The 20,270-nt window shown below is 40.7% G+C and overlaps 2 protein-coding genes across 5 annotated transcripts in view; one reads left to right on the forward strand and one right to left on the reverse strand.

Moving 5' to 3' along the window:
- The window catches only part of si:ch73-252i11.1 (uncharacterized protein LOC553517 homolog), a 35,410-nt gene extending 22,519 nt beyond the window's left edge, over window positions 1-12,891 (reverse strand). The window contains exons 1-5 of one of the 4 annotated variants that reach the window (XM_048268239.1): window positions 12,462-12,886; window positions 11,734-11,869; window positions 9,530-9,875; window positions 9,123-9,173; window positions 6,546-6,672 (exon numbers count right to left, since the gene is read on the reverse strand). In XM_048268239.1, coding sequence (XP_048124196.1) covers window positions 6,546-6,672; window positions 9,123-9,173; window positions 9,530-9,875; window positions 11,734-11,869; window positions 12,462-12,739 — 938 coding nt within the window. In that variant the 5' untranslated portion in view covers window positions 12,740-12,886. Of the gene's footprint in view, window positions 1-6,545; window positions 6,673-9,122; window positions 9,174-9,529; window positions 9,876-11,733; window positions 11,870-12,461 lie in introns of all 4 variants that reach the window. The other 3 variants (XM_048268238.1, XM_048268241.1, XM_048268240.1) reach the window with 3 other exon arrangements.
- Window positions 12,892-14,186: 1,295 nt separating this feature from the next.
- The window catches only part of LOC125311004 (transcription factor ETV6-like), a 19,848-nt gene continuing 13,764 nt past the window's right edge, over window positions 14,187-20,270 (forward strand). Inside the window, exons 1-2 of the mRNA XM_048268808.1 lie at window positions 14,187-14,564; window positions 18,016-18,169. Coding sequence (XP_048124765.1) covers window positions 14,532-14,564; window positions 18,016-18,169 — 187 coding nt within the window. The 5' untranslated portion in view covers window positions 14,187-14,531. The remainder of the gene's footprint in view (window positions 14,565-18,015; window positions 18,170-20,270) is intronic.

Raw genomic sequence — 20,270 nt, forward strand, 5'->3', positions numbered from 1 at the left:
ATAGCAATCCGCCATGGAACAAGTGCGCCTGCTTTTAAAAGGAATGTGAGATGACGCTCTGATTGGTTTATTGCATGTTACGCACAAACCACACCTATGAGTAATGTAGCGACTTCAGACTAACCCATTTTAGATTTGCGTTGGGCGCAAGAGTCATTTATCCCGCCTGTATAATAGCAACAGCGCCGAGATCCGCCCACAAACCTACTTGCATTTTGCGTTTGATACTTGCGTTTCAGGTCCAAAATTCCTCCTGAGATGTGTGCAAACCTGGTAATCAACTACAAGAAGAATCTGACCTCTGTACTTGTTTAAGTGTTTCTCCACCAGGTACTAAGTAATGTTTTGATCAAATACTTATTTCACTCAATGAAATACAAAATAATTTATTTCTTGATTCTTTTTTTAATCTGTTAAATTTCAGTTTCGTTTTGCCCGACATTGAACATCATCTACTTAGGAGGGCACTGCACCCACATACTTTGGCCCAACATCAAATGGCTGGCCTCTTTGGAAAGCTTAGACCCAGTAGAATTCTCAGAAACAGTCAGTGTGATGACTGTGTGATGTACTGGCAACGAGATACAGAGGCTTGAATGTTGTTTTTTCTTTGAGCCGGTAACATACATTTCTGGAACTGCCCAGATTTGGGCACTCTAGGTCACTTGAAGTGACCTTGAAACACAACTGAGGCCTGAAGCCAGGTCTTGTGAAGCTGTAACTCAAAGTAGATGACTATAGAGTAAAATATGGATTTTTCACAAATATATTTGTGTTGGGATACCTATGCGTTTAGCTCAGTATCATTTTTAGAAAACAGCCACAGTAGCAGATTCATGTGCAAAAGTAATCCCTTTTCTTTGATTCTATGACAGTCACTGCCATGTAAATGTAGATACAACTAGAATCTCCAGAATGTTAGCTTTCATTTGACACCAACATTATGCTTCTACTCAAAGGGGTTCTAGTAAAACTTTTATTGTCAGTAGGCATTAGTGCATTAGAGTATTAGGGCATTAGGACTCTTATGGTGAAATCGCATATCACCATAAAAGTCCGCTTCTAAGCTACCAGGATATCCGGGTCTCGTCTTTTCGAGGCTTGCTGTTTCTTTTACTGTCTATGGCTGTATGCTCAAGTTATTGTCAATCAAAGCTGGGGTGCCTGATTGACAGCTTGTTTGCCCAATTCCATGCGGTTTCTTATATCTAGAGAACCATTGGTTCAATCTAACCAGCAGAGTCACATGATCACGCCGACATGCGTCACTAGTCTGTAGCAGGAAGTATGTGCCTTATGCGCCTAGTATGCGGGGCGGGAGGGAGGGGGGGCATTTTATAGTAGCACCACTGACAACTGTAAGCAAGGTCGGTGCCGGTATAGCTTGATTTAAGGCCTTTTAATGTGATTTTCTGGATTTTCTTTTTGATATTCTGTCTCTCACTGTTAAAATAAATCTACCATTAACCAACCGTGGACAAACTTACAAAATCAGTGAGGGATTAAAGGTCTCATTCACCGAGAAACCGTTTAATACTTGTTCCTTTCGAAATACTATAGCTCACTCCAAGTTGCATATGCATGCTGCACGTGAAAATGATCTTCTACCCCCATTGCCCGCATTAGCCAATGAAAGAAAATACACGGAAAAACAAGCGAATCAGAAAAAGCCCTTCCCTGTGACGCCGCAGGGAAAACAATTATTCATGGCCTCGCCCACCTTGGCTTGTGACCGCCCACAGGAAGACAGGAAGATTTTGGCCAGGTGATTGTCTCTCTGCAGCTAGTAGGAGCTAACAGCAAGTTGCTAACATGGCGGAGCAAATTCGTGCCTGTGTTATTTGTGGCAATAACACATCAATGTTGCATGTCTTGCCTTAGAAAGAAGAGTTGAGGAAGAAATGGTTGGAATTTATCGTTGGAACACCACCACCGAAGTATAGTGCAACATTAGTTCTGTGTTCCAATCATTTCGACCACTCTCACTGTGCCTGCCTACAGTTAGAAAGTGGTTTTGCATCTATGTTCTGGAAACCTGGACCTGTACGTCACGACGATCGACCACTAGCTCACAGGCTGTAAGTACAAACAAACTTTTCCACCTAACGACTGTTACAAAATAGCATGTTCATATTCTTCACTTTAGCATGCATGAAAAGGGCACAAGCTAGGCTTAGGCTAGCCTATATTACAGGAAGCTACACCAGGCACGTAACTGAAGTGTTCTGTTCGCGACGTGTAAAATCAGAATGTCTAATAGGAAGGGCTCTGGTAAAAATCCATTAGAGGAATGGTCTATTATTTTGAATGTAGCCTACAGGCCACACGCCAGGTGTAGCTACTTCCATTGATTAGACCAATTGGAAGCTAATTGTTGCAGAAGACGCACGCGAACGGAATGCTTCAGTTACGTGCCTGGTGTAGCTACACTCATAAGAAACTGTATGACCACACTACCCAGAGATTTAGCTTGTTGAACCTATAATCTTCTAACCTAAGCGTTAAACCACAAATAATAATATTGGCAACAATATCTTATGCTCAACTGGACTGGTATTGTTCTAGTCTAAACAGGAAAAATCAAAAACACAATACCCGTGCACTATTAGGCTAAGTTGCTATCACTAGAGCCCAGGTATTTACACTTCAGTCTAATTTATGTCTTCTTGCCATTATTACATTGGCCTTTGTAGGCCTACAATGATGTTTTGTTTGATTACTTGCTGTTTACTTAGTGTTTTGTATGTCTTCCAGAGCACATCCTCATATTGGGCTACACAGCTTTCTAGCCTACATTAGGTCATCACGTTAGAAGCAAAGGTTTGTGATCTAACTTTTATTGTTGTGCTAGTTAGTTTCTAGAAGTCTTTTTCTAGTAGGCTAATACAGGTTCTTATGTGCTCGTCAATGTTTGGGAAAGTCAATTCATGGGTTTCATCAGGTCACTTTTAACAGGTGTATAAAATCAAGCACCTCGATTATGAATGCAGACTGCATGGTGCTTGATTAATACACCTGCAAATGGACCTGATGAAACCCATGAATTGCATAACAGATAGAATTGATATCACTGAATGTCTTCTTGTGGGTGTGCCATAGAATTGATATCACTGAATGTCTTCTTGTGGTTGTGCTACTTAGTACATCATACACCTTACCACAGTCACTGAAATATTTTTTGTTTCCATTGTGCCAGTAGAGTTTTGTGTGAGATAGTGAATGCCCTGTGTACTATTAGTGTCTTGTAACTTGACAGTAATACACATTTATTTACTTTAGGTACCCAAACAGAATACTTCATGAAAAGTATGAGTATTGATACAAGCACTTCGGATACACCATGGACATGGGGGCCTGCTACCTCTACTCCCATCAAGCCTGTTCATCCAAGGCCAGCTAGAAGACCTCGGGTTGATCAAGAGGATACAAGGATACAAGGAAGTTTAGGAGGAGGAGGAGGATGAAAGTGACATCTCCTCAATAACACCTGATAGCTCCACCTATGGCCCAGCGCAATCAATGAGCAATGTAATAGAATCATCACAGCCAACGAATGTGTTTTGTGTTGTCCCTTCGGATACCCAGGACAACACAAGCCGAAACAACAACTCAGACCTTTTTAATCCCAGCACCATCTTACAAAGGATCTGTAGGCCAGATGTCTGCATCGTCTGGCAAAAAGAGGACATTGTTAATTCTGTGCATAGTTTGGATGTTCTTGTTTTGTCTTTGCATTATTTTAATATACTGCAATATTACTGTTTGTCAGTGTTTCTCAAACTTTTTCAGACCAAGGACCACTTAAACAATAATAATTTAAACAAAAAAAAAGATCACTGACCACCTAGCAAAAAAAAACAAAACAGTAGACCTACTTCAACAGTATATTACACAATAGGCCTTCTCACTAAACCACCTTGCTTATTGTCTTTGCACCATGCTTATGCTGTCAGAGGATTCATATGATTTAAACTGGCATACTGTAGGTTACATGAGTGTTGCAGAACTGTTTGGATTTACTGTACATACAAGTTGACTCAATATTGCAAACAACTCATCTATTATATTTTACCACATCTACTTGTGGAACACTTGAGAGAGCTTGCGGACCACACTTTGAGTACCACTGATGTATGTAAATATAATAAAGCTATTTATTGAAAATTGACCTGTTTTGTATATTAGTTTTAGGAGTTGCATCAGTTTTTGTCCCTTTTAGGCTAGAGGTTTACCTTACCTTTCATATCTTCTGTCTCACAGGGGGTCATAGTCGTCATAGTCGAATGTTTAGTGCATTTTGAAGGGAGTACATTATGTTAAGGCAGACTGGTTCTAATCCTGGGTACAGGGTCATACAGACAACAGAGGTACTGGTGTTGCCCATTTTTCTAACATGAGCAATCCCCTTATGAAAAAGTAGTATAGGAATCGTGTAGTATTTTGGGACAAAATATTATAGTAATCTTATAGGAAACATGTTTTGGGACATACTGTAGAAGTACTACTAATAACTATAATATCCTATAACTGCTATAGTTTTTCTATAGTAGTCTTTCACTATAAGATTCCTATAGTAGTTTTTCCTAAGGGTCATACGTGACTGAAAACAACTTGAGTAGGCTAACCTCTGCCAATGTAGGCTATCAAAGCCATAGTTTATAGTCATTACTGGAGAAGTCTTGCAGCACACGTTCTCTGCTTCTGTAGGCATTCTGGTGCAATTCCAGCGAAATATAGCTAGAAGTAGGTAAGTGTGTTTGCATTTAGATCTATATATATATATATTGAGCTATAACCAAGTGGTCTTTCAATGATAGTATCATGGAATTCAAACCATAACTATCTATTCCGATAGCATACAATTAGCAGGCTAGGTCAGTGGCTGAACTGCATTTAGGGTGCTTATAACCTGTGTTGTGAAGTAAAATATCTAGGAAGATTGCAAAGACTTTTGACTGTGTAAAGAAATAGGTCTTTATTTTAAAACGTTTCCAACTGTTTATTACTTGAATGCAAGATGACGATTGCCACAAACGTTTACCTCTTTTAGGATAAATTTTAAGCTGACATGCAGTTGTTACCATTCTATTAAACCAACGTTCACCGACAAACGATCAGGAAGCGGTTCTTCTTCCTACTCGGATACTAGGATCAAACACATGAAGTTGTATCTCCGAAGACATTTTGTGAAACAGTTTTGACTCGAGTTTTAGCCAGGTTTTAACACTGTAAAGTTGAACATGGAGCATAGCACAGGCAGAATCGGATGAGGACGCACTGGAGGGAGAGTCACAGTACTGTTAGCCAATGAGAGGCGAGGTCATTAACATGTCATGAATATTCATGAGCAAGAGGCAAATCCTGTCGTTCCTCCCCTCCCACCTTCCCCACCAAACTAGAACAGCATGAAATAGACGCAGCAGAGCATTTTTTTTCACCAAAACCGGCTCACAGGGCATTCATTAATACTAGAGACCATGGCAAAATTAATGAAAAAACGATGAGATGAGACCTTTAAATAATTATTTCCTCCACTGTATCGGAATGTCACATATTACCAACAGTCACGTATGTCCAACCTCTTACGTCACTTAATATTCATTTCTATACAAACCAAGACGGTGGATTCCTAAAGAAACGCAAGCACCCACACCATAAGTTTATCTAAATTAGCTATGTACCAAAAATTACATTTTACCGTGACTCGAAGAGCTGTAAACAGTGTTGTAAGGCTGCGTGTACAAATCCGCTTGGAGCTCCAGTGGAATTTTGAATTGTGACGAGAATTCTCGGGCTAACCGTTGATGTGCCGTGAGAAAGGTTGGGAATAAGTACCCACCAGCCCAGCACTAAAATCCGAGCGTGGTAAACAAAATCGGATATTTCAGGCAGTAAAAGCCCCGGTAAGAACCAAACTAGATGTTGTTCAAATCTACACATCTATGGCTACTGAAAATGTAAGGTTCATTTAGCAAATGTTATTTTGAAGTATTAAAAAACATTGTTGTTTGAAGAATTTTTGAACGATATGGTTGGTAATTAGCACGTTTACGATACATATTTCGAAAGAGTTGGGCTATTGATTGACATGTTATGATTATTTTCCCGTTAGTATTCTTAAACTTAGTCCGTGTCCTTGTATAGTATTTTGTTAAAAAACATAATTTTTTTACATTGCCCTATTTGTCATTTAGCTGGCACTCTTATCCAGAGCAACTTACTTGAGCCACTCCCAACTCTGTCCCAAATGGTTAATCTTCATTTTTGGATTTTTATATTCATGTCATCCTCCTTGTGTGACAAACAGTGAAACTCACCTAACAAGAGTGCTGTGTTTCTCATGCACTAGGCATGCCCACCCATCAGAAGTGGCCCAAATTAAAGTGAAATTTGGAATATTGAAAAAAAGCTAGACTTTCAAAATTGATATCTCAAATTGAATCCCAATCGCAATATCTGTCAAAAAAGATCACAATTAGATATTTTCCCCAAATTGTGCAGCCCTTTCAAGGACATCTCAGTGCATCACACTCATCCATTTTTACCTGTATATGTTGTCAGGGTTGCAGTAATCTCTTTCTACGCTCTCATTATCAGCCAAAGCAGTCCAGCTTTGTCCATCTCTGACCTCCCATCGGTACGGCAGGGTAGAATGAGCTCTCCAGCATCTGTCTGAGAAATACATGTCTGGGGTTTTATTTTGTTTCTAATTTCACTTTTCCTTTGATTTAATCTAAAGTCTAGACTCTTCATTAACTGCAAAGTCTCCGAAGATGTAAGGGATCTCTTTTGTTGTAATTCAATGAAGTTTGTAAAATAACACAGATCTAAATGGCATTATGGGGGGGATGTCTGAAACATCTCTTGGATATATAATAAGTCCAATGATATTGCCTTTTAATTGCAGTCATTTTACCAAAGCCGATCACCAATGGACAGAACTCATAGGCATGTCCTCCATGGTACATCAGCAACAGAACTAAGCCAATAAAATAACACTCCTTTGTGTTTTTCTGTAAAAGTGATGTGACTCCTATAAGAACAACTCAGTGTGAAGAAGGTGAGTGATGACCAAAGCAGAGTTATGCATATTAGTTTGACATTAAATAAAGCTGCAACTCTGAACTGAAGCTGTCTTGCATCTGCCTTTTGCTTACGACCAACAGTTGAATTGATGGCCACTGATAACTTTGGCCAAAGAGAATCCTTTAATGATCCAGCCACAGTATGGAGCTGAAGCAGGAAAGCTTAACATTATTTCTCGTAAACATTTACAAAATCTAATCGAACAAACTGAGCCGTCTACTGAGATGTCCCTCTAGAAAGTTAATTTGCTTTCCTCAACTAGTGTGGTAAAGTGCAGAGTAGGGCTGGGATAAACGATTATTTTTTAAACGATTAATCTAGCGATTATTTTTTCGATGCATCGATTAATCTAACGATTCATTTTTTCAGTCCGATTCGATTTCGATTATCTCCCCATTAATTGACTAATAGCAATTTATACATGTTGATTTATATACCTGAATGAAAAAAAACATGAATTCCTTAACATTGCAATATATGTTTATTGCTCTTAAAATTCCAAAATAAAAGACTATACAAGTGCAAAGTAATGCATTCTTAGTCAGAGGTAGCATTCAATAAAGTTCAGTAGAGTAGTGTACAGGTCTAATTGAGTGCCTGTCACTTTAAGACGTTCGTTCCCTTGCAATTGTAACACTACGCAGTTAAAATGGCTGCTGATGTATGGATGCAATTCATAACGTAGTTAGTTCAAATAACAGTTTGTACTTCTCCTTGGGACAAGCACTTTTGAGTCTTGGAAAACACTTTTCCATTTACATCGGGATTTTGCAAACATTCAGTGTCAGAGTCAATAAAATAAGCCCTGAGTAACGAAATTGAAAAGCAGCTGTATAAGCTAAACTCAACATCCAAACAGTATTCTAACATTAGCTTTGAGATACTGCTTGATTGCATAACTTAACTAAGTTTAGTCTCCTCAATGAACTATGTTGTGATAAGACCTTAGCAGAGTTAACTTGACTGCAGCAGTTTTGAACAAATTTGCACAGCATGGTCATGATGCTAAGCGGATTTAATAGCAATTTAGCCAGCCGTGTTCTATGCAATGCTTCTATGTCGCAACAACAATCCTTCAACAATCGTGAATATTGTGTTAAATGCACATGCAGAGGAGGGGCAGCGGGCTCGTTACGAGAGAGAGCGGGCGGGGCAGGGAAAGGCTGCGTGCGTAAAAAGTGCAGCTCAATGAAAGGATTTTATTTTACCTTTAATTTTTAGTACAACATAGAACATCAATGTGTGACGGCCGGTTTTGATTTTGTGGCGCCCCACCACAGATTAGTCAAGGTATGGGAAACACTGAAGGTGTAAAATTCAAAATATTTGTCAGCACGCGTTTTGGGTCTGACAAATCAACGCGCATATTTTGCGTCGACGTAATCGATTACGTCGACGCGTTGTCCCAGCCCTAGTGCAGAGCTACACTGATACACCAGCACACCTATAAACACACACAATAAAGTGTAGCCTGTGCCACTTGCGTAGGTTATGTGTGCTCTAAATTCGATGGACAATGCGTGAGGGTTATTAGACCGAGTAGATTCAACGCAGAGCCACAAATTTGGCTAATTGTTTGTTTAATTTAAGGCCATTTCCGTAACTAAGGCTATTTAATGGCCAGAGCAAATTTGGCTAATTTGACATTTTTAAAGTCATCAGTGCAAGACTGAAATAAGCGTAGCGGCGGCACATGCATATCATAAAGGCAAAAATCAAAGCGTAGGGGTTCCGCTAGATTAGCAGAAAAGGTGAAACAGAACAATCATTTTGTGATTTTACATGTATGTTAATTAACATTCATGATAATTATGTAACGAAAAAATTAGATTTGCTGCACAGAGAGCTCATTGGGATGTGTCTGTAGGGAGGCTAGCAGCCGGGGTGGAATAGGGGTATGTGTTGTGGTCCTGTCTTCTCGAACCGCGTCACTAGACCGTGGATGTTTGTATCGTGAGTTCGGTTGCAGTTTATGTATCGCAACAGCTCTTGTTAGAATATAAACTCTCTGTTACCCAGTGTGAAAATGAACTTACCTCCATGTTTGCAGCTTCCCTTCACAAAGTACATACATATCTCTGTTTTGTCTGCAGAAATAAGAGGGAAAGTAATGTTAAAATGACTATTTCCAAATCATTTCATTTCATTCATATTCATGGATTTGAATATTTTTTTGGAAGTGCCTAAGTTATTTGAAACTGTCAAACTGTCATGCCAAATACTAGTCAACACACATAAAAAAAACGGTGTATATGATGTTTTGACTATACTTTCATCAAATTTAGTCTACCCTGTAGTGCTCATTCAAGACAAACTATTTGCTTACTATCAGCGTTTCCTTGAACAAATGACTGAACAGGCCTTTGAACTGACAAAGAGAAGCAGTGAAATCAAAATCACAAGACCTTGGGCGATTCTATGGTCACCACAACAGCTGCAGTACCTCGTGTGGCCTCCGGGGCCCTGCTTGCCGTTGCATGGTAATCTTCAGTGTGGTTGCTGACGTTGGGCCTGGCACCAGGGCCAGCATGGTGTTGTGGCGGCCTGCCTCTGGTGTGCACTCTCATGGCCTCGATGTTGGCGTAGATGTCCTTTATGGACGCCATCAGCTCCAGGGGCACCCCTCGGTCCTGCAGCGTGCGGAAGGGGTGTGGCTCGAAGAAGTCATGGGCGCGCGGGCAGCTGCACTCCCCCCTCAGGTACCTCTCACAGATGTGCAGGCGTCGGCAGCCCTCGGCATCCTCACACTTCCCATACTGACCGGTGCCGTTGTTGTAGGAGAAGCACACCTGAACACACACACACATACAGGTCACAGGACTCAACAACAGGTAGGGAGTAGAAGGGTGTGTGAAGGTGTGTGTGTGTGTGTGTGAGAGAGAGGCAAGAGAGAGAGTATGCACATGCAAGCGAGAGTGAGTGTGTGAGTGAATGAGTGAGCGACAGATAGGAGAGATTCATTTACAGTCAGGTAAAACCAAGTGTGGTACAGTTCTTGTGTGAGGACATGTATTATGTGGAAACATAAAACTTTTTGTGATACTTTAATAGAAAAGTAGCTCTCAATAAGCAGCGCCAGTTTGCTACTAAAACTCAATCCCTTTGTTTCCTAAACAGCTCTTCATTTTCTGCTGCATGTTCTAATGTCTACATGTGTAACCTGGGACAAAGTCACAGAAATCAGGAACATAACATTGTTAGGAATAGTACAGTACGCTGTGTTTGGAAAATAGGGTCCCGCTGGATTATCATGTAAAAATTTATTTTTTTGCATGTTTTGCTAATATAGAGTCTAAGGAACAAAATTTTTTTTGTCTTCAAATTTTCACGATCCATCTTTAGTGTTTTTATCTGTATGGTTTTAAAATAAGCGATTATATCTAGTCTGAAAAGTGATTTACACATTTTCTTCTAATTTTTTGACAATTTATTCCACTTTTTGCACACAAAACCCCCCAGATAATGTAGAAAGGTTGTTGGTTCTAAAACAATATCCATAGTTTTCAAACTTTGAGTGTCTGAAAAGTGTAAAAACAGCTCTACTCTTGTTGCCTATGTCAAAAACGATTTTTTAATGGTTCGATTGAATGAACGATTTTTCTTTGCTTTTCTTGATGCTTTCCTTGACCTGCCATGTCATTCTATTGTCTACCTTAAGATAAATGTGTCTTGTAAATAATCTATAATAGTACAGGCAACATAGTACACCATAGGTGTCATAGGCATGGGTAGTTGAGTAACAGTAGGCAAAATTAACAAACAAAAGAATATTAGGTACAGACAAACAGACAAACCACGGATTTGAGTTTCATGGCACTATAATTTGACATGTTCCTAGGATAAAGGGACGACTGAAATCGGCATAACCTAGGACTGGCGCTTGAACAAGCCATTATTTTAAGGCTCTGAATCCAGAAAAAGTTTTGAAGGCAAACCTGAACGTGACTACATTCAATGTTAACTATCCAATATTCAGATGTCTGTAATTTAAATGTATGCAAATTAGTGCATTATTAATGAGATATTGTTAAATTACATCCATAAACATATATTTTCAGAAAACTTGTAATGCAAAAAAATATTGCCTCTACCTAAATAAATCAACTAGTAAAGTTTCATAAGAATGTAAAGAAGTTAAATTTTTTACCCTATTCACCCGTGCTATGTTGCCTATGGAGGCCAGTTTTAGGCCGCAAATGCTAATTAGCAGGTTTAAAACTAAAAAATCAGCTAAGTAAATATGATATTCAGAATCAGCACCCAAAAATTAGGCAGAATACCCTCTTTACCAGTGTTTTCTCACATTTGACCCCCAAGTGATAGTAGTCCCAGTCTTAATTATGCATTATATAAATTATGATGTCATCTAAGTGTGAAAATGGATCATGAAAATTTGAAGACAAAAAAAATCTTCTTCTTTAGACTCTATACTAGCAAAATATGCAAAAAAATCCATTTTTACAAGACAATCCAACAGAATTGCACAAGACACCGTACTAGGAAACAGTCATTATTTTCAGACTCACATAGACAAATCATGCAGATCTACTCTGATAATGCTGTATGTCAGGATGTCTACCCTTTGTTTGTCTGGTTAATGTTAACACAGGGGAATATTGTGGTAGGCCTGTCAAGGCACTCACTCACCGGTGGCAGTATGGAGTTGTCATTTTGAATCAACAGAGTGCACAGCTCTTTTCTGTCCAGCTGCTCAAGTTTATTCATCTCAAGGACGTGGGCATTGTGGACTGACATTATGTCATGACCAAACCTACAGGGCTTTCTAACAAAAAGATAAAACCTGGGCTGAGTTGTCATGAATGATATCAAGCATAGGCTACAAGAGATAAGACATGGGGTTCATTCCAATTTGCATACTTCTGTAGGCCTACTTACAATACCTACTATAAGTTCACAAGTGAGTTCATTGGCTTATGCACTCGTATTAGGTATTGTAAGTAGTAGAGAAGTATGCGAATTGGGATGTAGACACGGCGGTATACGTGCAAGCAGGTATACCATGGCCTACCATGGTACAGACGCTGTTAATGTGCACGCCCGATTCGTATAGCCCAGAGTAAGCGGTAAACCTCCTAATAGAAGAGCTGTATGGCTTCATTCTCCTAACAAAACAATGCCATGGGCTCTTGCTGTAGGAGGTTTACACTTACTCTGAGGTTTGTCACTAACCACGTACTTGGAATACCCCCCAGATTACTCTTCAAAACACGACTACAATGCTATATCAATAAAGCCAAATATTAATGGCGCATATCCTACATTTTGTTTAAGCTGAAAGAAGCCGCTGTAGGCAGTGGCGGCTACGAGGGTAAGTGTTAGCCTTAGCTCTTCGAATCAGTTCTCGTCAGACTTACCTTCCTCTGCCAAACGGACACTCTCCGAGCAAGAACTTCTTGCACAGATGTAAATTCGTACATCCGAGACAATTTTTGGCCTTGCACAAACGAACTTGAGTTTTAGCGATAACCCGTTTCTCTCCGTTCGACTGGATAACTGAAAAAAGTTCACAGTTTTCCAGACAACTGGTGTCAAAGCTGCACCAATTTCCTACATTCAAATCAGCGACCAGATCATCGTAGCGCATGGAACCATTATTACGGCAAAGCTTTCGAATAATAGTTGCTTCGGACATCTCTGAAGTCTAGCCTACTATTCCTCTCGTCGTTCCCTTAGCAGTGGAGGTCTTACTAGTCTAGGTAGAGTTCCCGTTTCCTTTTGCTTCTCCAGTTTGTGATGAAACGAAAACGAAACTTATCACTCCAAAAATAAACAGGTAGGGGCGGACGGACGGGGCGCTATGACGGGGGTGTTTTCCTCTACTCGGGTTGACCCCATCTCTTTTCTGTTAACAGAAAGAAGAAACCAAAGAGCGAAAATGTAGTCTGTATAATGTGTTTTGTAGGCCTACATTTTTATATCAAATGATGCCGACAATCTATGAATTAATCAAAAGTAGAAGCATTATCTTTCACCTCCCATTTGGCCTGCAGATCAGCAACAATTGTCCAATGTGGTTTTATAATAGACATGTGCATTAGGCTATATCACCCATATCCATAGACATAACCTACAATTTTAAATATTTATATGTGTGCACCTGATGAAAGTTTGACCAGGCTTTCGTCCTGCATGATCTAGGATTCCAGCCTAGACAACACATTTGCAATAAAGTTTATATTATATATAGAACGCCTTTTTAGATAGAGTGAATATACATTAGATAGAGAGAGCAAAACACTCTTCCACACCCACAGTAGATGAAAGTAACGCACTGTCCTTTTGTAGAAGTGGGCCAAAATTACACTTTACGTCATATCCAGCAGAGGGCATAACAGCCCAATAAAAAGCTTGACTGATAGATCTATGGTTAACAACAACAACGACAATAATAATGGCAATGATAATAGAAACAACAACAACAACAACTATAAAAACACAAATAATAATAGCCTTATATGAATAATAATTATGTATGTATATATATATAATATATATATTGGCCTAATGATAATTGTTAATAATAATAATAATAATAATAATAATAACAATAATAAAAATAATTTTAAAAAAAATCATCATCATCATCGTCATCATCATCCTCACCATCATAGGCCTAATAATAATGATAATAAAGTAGCAAAATCGGGCCTAGTAGAAATACATAATACATAAGACCTACTCTACAAAATGTTAAGATGGGAAACATTAATTTATCATCGGTGATGCTGTTGCCTTGTGCCCCACTAACTTTAGTAGGCTACGACAAATCTATGACTGAGGCTAACTAAGACCTTTTTTTTTATCTACTTTCCTATCTGTGTTCGTATGACTGCAATATAATAGCTGAAATTCCTAATTTCCCCTTCACACGCCAGAAATATGGTGGTTCGCAGCCTATGCTACTGGATGTCCCTCTGATTCAGAATCAGCTCTTCCCACCGGGCCATGTGAAGTGCTCTGATGTGAAGATCTGGATGGCTGATCTAGACACTGTTGGTCTAGTAACCATGGTCTAGTTCGCTACACCCACTATGTTAAACATGATCGGCTATTTCCTGAGTCTGGTTTCCTTTAAGGGGCTGCGCTCAGTGCTAGGAATTCACGTCATTTCGCCACTAACGCATCCAAATCAATGAGCACTGCGTTGTACGCCTTCTACAGTGAAGTCTTCCAGGAAGAAATTAACCATCGCCACGCCAAAATGTAGCGCACAACAGCGCCAGGGAAAACAAAGAAGTTGAATGCGCTTTTACAGAAACTATACGCAAAAATGGATTAACTAACAGACACAAACATTCATTGCCGTGCGAATGTAACCAAATCCAGGACAAGGAGACGGACGTGGGTGGTTTTTCAGGGTTACTTCAAGGAAAAAAGGGGAAAGGAAAGTGGAAACAGGAGAACTTCCTGAATTTAAACAAGACATGTCCGATTCCCCGTCGCAGATCACGATCAAGGTATTTCTGCGTATATTTAAAACCTTAGCTTAAGTTCTGACAGTCAAATGGTTTACGGGATGTGCTCCCTATAGTTGTGTTTCTCTTCAACTATACGCACGCAGCAGCAACGACTGTAGCCTATCATCTGTTGCTGCTGCTGAAGGAGAGCCTTATGTCGTAGACCAGTCTAACAGAGCATATGTGAGTAGCCTACCACGGTCTTGATGACTTAATCTATACAGCCTACTTATTCGAGCGTTGTATCACAGTTAGCCTATATTTGGATACGAAGGCTACATTATTCACTTGGAACCGAAATCGTCATAACAATGCGATTCATTCTTCGAGCCTTCTCTTCTGACAAAACTGCGACATGTCGCGCTATCTGCCACCACTGAACATGCATAGACGAACACATTCCTAATATTTCGCTTGAGTCGTTTTGGTGGTATCAAACTTTAACACGGAAACCAAGTGTCAACTACAGTATGTCAGTATAACTTTTTGCCTGTGAGGAGTCGTTGTAGCCAGTTGGTAAGTCAATTCATTCCCAATTCTCAGCCCTGTGCCTGTGTTACGATCTTATTTCAGAACACGACAACCAACTGTATAGTTGACCTGTGGCGAATGACCGATCTGGCCTTAAGAGAGATGTCAGATTGCAGTTTACATAGGTTATTGGTGGACATATCCATTCATACCATCTGACCTGAGCACAAGTGTATGTCTTTGTACATAGCAGTTGTAGTTCACCAGTTTCACCAGTTGTGCTGCCTAATATCTAAGTTAAGTTGAATTTAAATTTAATTTTAATGATCTGTTGGGTTGAGAGGTCTAGTGATCTTTGAAATTGCAAGGGCAGGTCTGGAATAGGCCTACCAGAGGAGAGGTGACATTTTTGTCAGGAGTTCAAGAGCTCTTAAACTCCAGTTTCAACAAGAATCCATTACCAAAGAATTTGACATTACGCAAAGTGGCATCTGGCAGACACCTTCAGTGCAATATCAGACGTGTCTTGGCATGATGCAAGTCTGGTTAGAGTCTCACTGCCCCCCCCACCCCACACACACACACACACACACAGAGACATCCACTCTTCGACCACAGGCACAGCATCAAATGGTGACATGCAAACCAGGTCATTTGTTTTCTTTCAATTGTCATCAATTCTGCCTTTGCATGGGGTCATTTGCACAATTGCGGTGTGACTCTCCTCAGGCCTCGGCCCTTCCCATGGGCGCTCCCGACACACAACATGAGGCCCATTTATGATGGTCAAACTTCTGGATGGAGTCGTCACCACAGATTACTAATCTGCTTCAGTGTCTCTTTGCTTTCTGAATAGTGAGAAGCAAGACTCAAGGTCCTACTCTGGGTTCGAAAGTGCTGCTTCCAGTGCAGTTGGTGGCTGGTTAGCTAAGAAAGAAGGATGAATCATGTGAATCAAGTCTCAGTTGCTAGCAAGTCTCCAAAAGTGAGGTGAAGTTTGCACACTGCACAGTCCTGTACCTGTTGGCGTTAGTCATATTAGCAGCTGCCCCTGGTTCTACTTCAGAGATAACTCCTGGAACATATCCGGTAAAGAGGAAATAGTTTTAAGTGTGGCGAGTGGGTGGAAGGTCTCCCTCTCCGGGACAGCCTCTTTGTGAACTGCACTCCTCTTACTTTGACCTCTCTGTGACCGGCACCCGCACACTCTCCTTTGTGTAATCAGCATTTTGAGAAAGCAAAGCTGCTTTGGCTGTGAGGAAAGAAGAGTAAGAACAACTGAGGAAGAGGTTAGAGTCTTGAACCACGGATACACAAATCAAGCCATACATGTATACATGTATACAAGCAAATAGAAGTTTGTCTTTAAACGTGAGTGATGATCATCTAATCAGGTGTTGAATCAAATATGAGGTGCATTGGGGCCCATGTCAAGATCTGTGGTGTGTCACATGTTTCATCAGCTGATTGCTTATCACAGTATTTCCAGAAATTGCCCTGCAGAAGTGTTCTCTCATAACCAAGTGAATAAGTCTCATTGGGCTCCTGTAATGGATAATAGTGGCTCCTTGACCACTGGGTTACTGGAGGCCTTGCATTTTCCCACCTCAACCCAATAGCTCAGTGTCCCAGCTGGGCTCCTGCACCCAGGTCTAAGTCTTTCCTGCTGGCACAGCTACAGCTGATTGGTTTTCGCCGGCCTCTTACAAAGTCCTTATCTGACTCAGGTGTGTGTGTGTGTGAGGCTTATCGCGCACAGAGAGTGGTCTAAATATAAGGAAACTGTCGGTAAAAACACCACGCTCTGCTTGCTTTGGAGTGGAGGACTTCCACTTCAGCTGCTGAAGAATTTCCATGGTCAGATGTGGTCTGATGTGGTCCTAGGTGTGTTTTTCAGGTAACACCAGCAAGTAAGAATATTGTTGTGATCAAGGCAACAGGTTTCTGATAACCCTGTGTTGTTCAGCCATATTTATGGTGTGGTTATTGGTATGGTAATTTGGGGAAAAGCTTTTATGACTAACAGGGTTTGAAATGTAGATCTTTAACAATAACAGATAACAAAATGAATGCACCAGGAATTTTTTACTCATATTGCTCTTTGTGGATTGTTGAGCACTGTGTATGGGAGTAAGCCAAACATTTGCTTGTGGAAGATATGGTTATGCTGAGTGTGATCTATAGAAGAAGCACATTCACCTCATTCCAGACCTGTGCCAGACTAGAGCCAAGCCTGGACCAGACCAGGGCCAAAATTGGCTGGTATTTCTATTTGGCCTTGAGGTGAATTGAGCAGCCTGAGATTATAGCTTAGTATGAGTCTTGTATGTGGAAAAAAGTTTCGGATCGAAGAAGCCAACAGTGTAAAAATGGATGTCATTGCATATCACAGAGAAACCCCAAAGCACAAACACTTGCATGTGAACTCTTTATTACTGGTGGCCTGGGTGAAAATGCACACGACTGGTGTATTAGGTTAAATGCTTAATTGATGCTTGTGAAGTGTGTAAAATATGTAACGCAGCAGGTAGGCCTACTGAAGGAATGAGTGTTTTATGTTGCCTTGTGTTTACGTTTGTATTGGTGAATTCAAGAATGAGTGGACTTTGAGTGTTCACTGTATACATTTGCTCTCTCTCTCTCTCTCTCTCTCTCTCTCTCTCTCTCTCTCTGTGAGCTTAATATGTAATATTTTTATTGAGACATTCATGAGCAGTTTGTGTATGTATGTTGGCGTTTGTAGTTTGAAAGGTGTCATGTTGGAAGAGAGTCAGGTGTTTGAAAGGTTGCAAATTGTTTTTGTTTTTTTTACATGTGGGTGTATGCATGTATATGTGTTATCTGTTTATATGTTTATTTATGAGTGTCTGTGTTTTAGGGAAATGTGTGTTGTTGTGTAAAGCCCTCTCTCTCTCTCTCTCTCTCTCTCTCTCTCTCTCTCTCTCTCTCTCTCTCGCTCTCTCGCTCTGTCTATTCATAGCAGGAGAGGAGCCCGTTCAACCCTTCCGCGAGCCCACTGCCAAACTCTACTTCCTCTCCCTTCCATGCGCCCGCCGCCCCCACCCCCACCCCCACCAACGCCCCACCAGCCAGCAGGATGGAGGACGAGCCAGGCAGGCTGCCGACACACCTGCGTGAGTTCAATGTCCAACATACACACACACACACACACACACACACACACACACACACACACACACACACACACACACACACACACACAGGTCTGACACATGTGCACATATGCATATATACACAAATTGTGCGCAGGTGTGCACACAAACACCACATGCATGCATATAGACTAGGGGTGTAACGGTACACAGAAGTCACGGTTTGGTTCATACCTCGGTTCGGACATCACGGTTCGGTACGAGTTCGGTACAATGGAGGGAAAAGCAAAACAAAAATGCAAAAAGCTAATTTTATTGTGCATGTCTGTACCACCTAGTGTCATGTCTCTCCTCTGAGCTATTTGCAACAGCCTGAAGTGTGTAAGATGTGAACAGTACAATAAGTACCCAGACTCCATCTGTAATAAAATAAGATAATCAGCTATAAAACTGAAAATAGGCCTATAGCATCTCTTATTTCTGAAAGTGCAAATTACATAGAATAATGATTTTTAAAAATCCACCTAAGCAAGGCCTTCAATATCCATGTTTAGTTGTATATGGAAGGGTCTACAATTTGCCTCAATATTTTTCAGTGTGTGTACAGTAATAATCTACTAACTGTGAAAATATCACACTATTTTGTCTTTTATAAAAAATTGAAATTGCTCCTTTCATTCCATAAAAGTGAAGTGAAAAGGCTGGTGAAGTGCTTGGGAAGTTTTTTCCTCGTTTCAGTGATTGGTAGCCCTAGGCTACATCATCTGGGTGATGGCGTCGAATATGTATAGCATGTTCGATATATTTCCACTCACATAACGTTAGCCAACAACTGCTGAACAACGCCGACACACAGTTTCATCTTATCCACCACTCTCTCGCCTTTAATACTGTAACTGAAGTTCTCAAACTGGCAATCTTAAAGAGACCAGCGGGTCCTCTAACTCTTGTGGGTCGCCACCACTCGCTTAAGTTAGTGCTGCTATCTCTGACTGACTGACTCGACCGTCGACCTGACAAAAAAATAACATAGGCGTCAATCAATCAGACCTTCAGAGCTAAGGCGAGGCTACAGACACCACGACTCTCTGCACATACATACCAGCATACAAAACCTGTCTTTACACTTTACACAGTCAAATTTACAAAGGACCTGTCTATCACAGTACAAAACAAACTCTTCCCTGTGTTTGCATGAGTTTCTGGCACACCTCTGTGATGACACATGTTCAATTAGTCAAGAGAGACACACACACCCACTTTAAGAAGATATAAGTAGTATAAGAAGAGAAACTCATGAGAAACTCCCTTTTTCCTTTGTGGAAGTGAAGCTTTGATAGTTGACCCTCTGACCTCTCTTGATTCAGAGTTGGCTTAATCTTTTCTGAGGAAGTTAGTCTTTAGGTGCATTTTAACAGACTCTTTCCCATCACACACACACACACAAACACGCACACACACACACACAAACACGCACACACACGCCAGAGACAAGTGTTTGTCTCCCAGTTCTCCCCATTCTGATGTCTGACAGAGCTCTGGTGCATGTGACGTCAGAAACACTAAAACTGGCTTTCTGTTCAGACCCCCCTGTGAAAGGCCTTCTGCGCTCAACAGAGTTCTAGGAAGTAGTGTGTGAGTGTGTGTATGTGTGTCTGTCTCTGTGTGTTTCTGTGTGTTTTGTGTGTGTGTGTGTGGTGTGACCATGCGTACGTGGGTGGATGTTGGCTCACCAAATGGATGGCAGGTTCTAACTAGCCGAGGCATAAGCCAATAAAATAATGGGTGGGGTTGGCCCTGGGCCAGGCTGCAGCGTTAGATGTTTACAGGGAGCACCGGGTTTCTGTTTAGGTTTACCCTGTTCAGTGTGTAACCCATCTATTTGATATGCATACAGTGCCTGGGGTTTTATCATAGAGAAGCCTGTATGGGATTGTTACCTACGTTTGGTGGATTAGGTGTCAGACAGTCTGTGGGTGTTTGTGATTGTGTGTGTGTGTTTGTGTTTATACTGTACATGCGTGCTAATGTCAGTGTGTGTGTGTGTGTGTGTGTGTGTGTGTGTGTGTGTGTGTGTGTGTGTTTGTGTTTATACTGTACATGCGTGCTAATGTCAGTGTGT

Source organism: Alosa alosa, chromosome 17 (assembly GCF_017589495.1).
Source record: "Alosa alosa isolate M-15738 ecotype Scorff River chromosome 17, AALO_Geno_1.1, whole genome shotgun sequence".
NCBI classification, from domain to species: Eukaryota; Metazoa; Chordata; class Actinopteri; order Clupeiformes; family Clupeidae; genus Alosa; species Alosa alosa.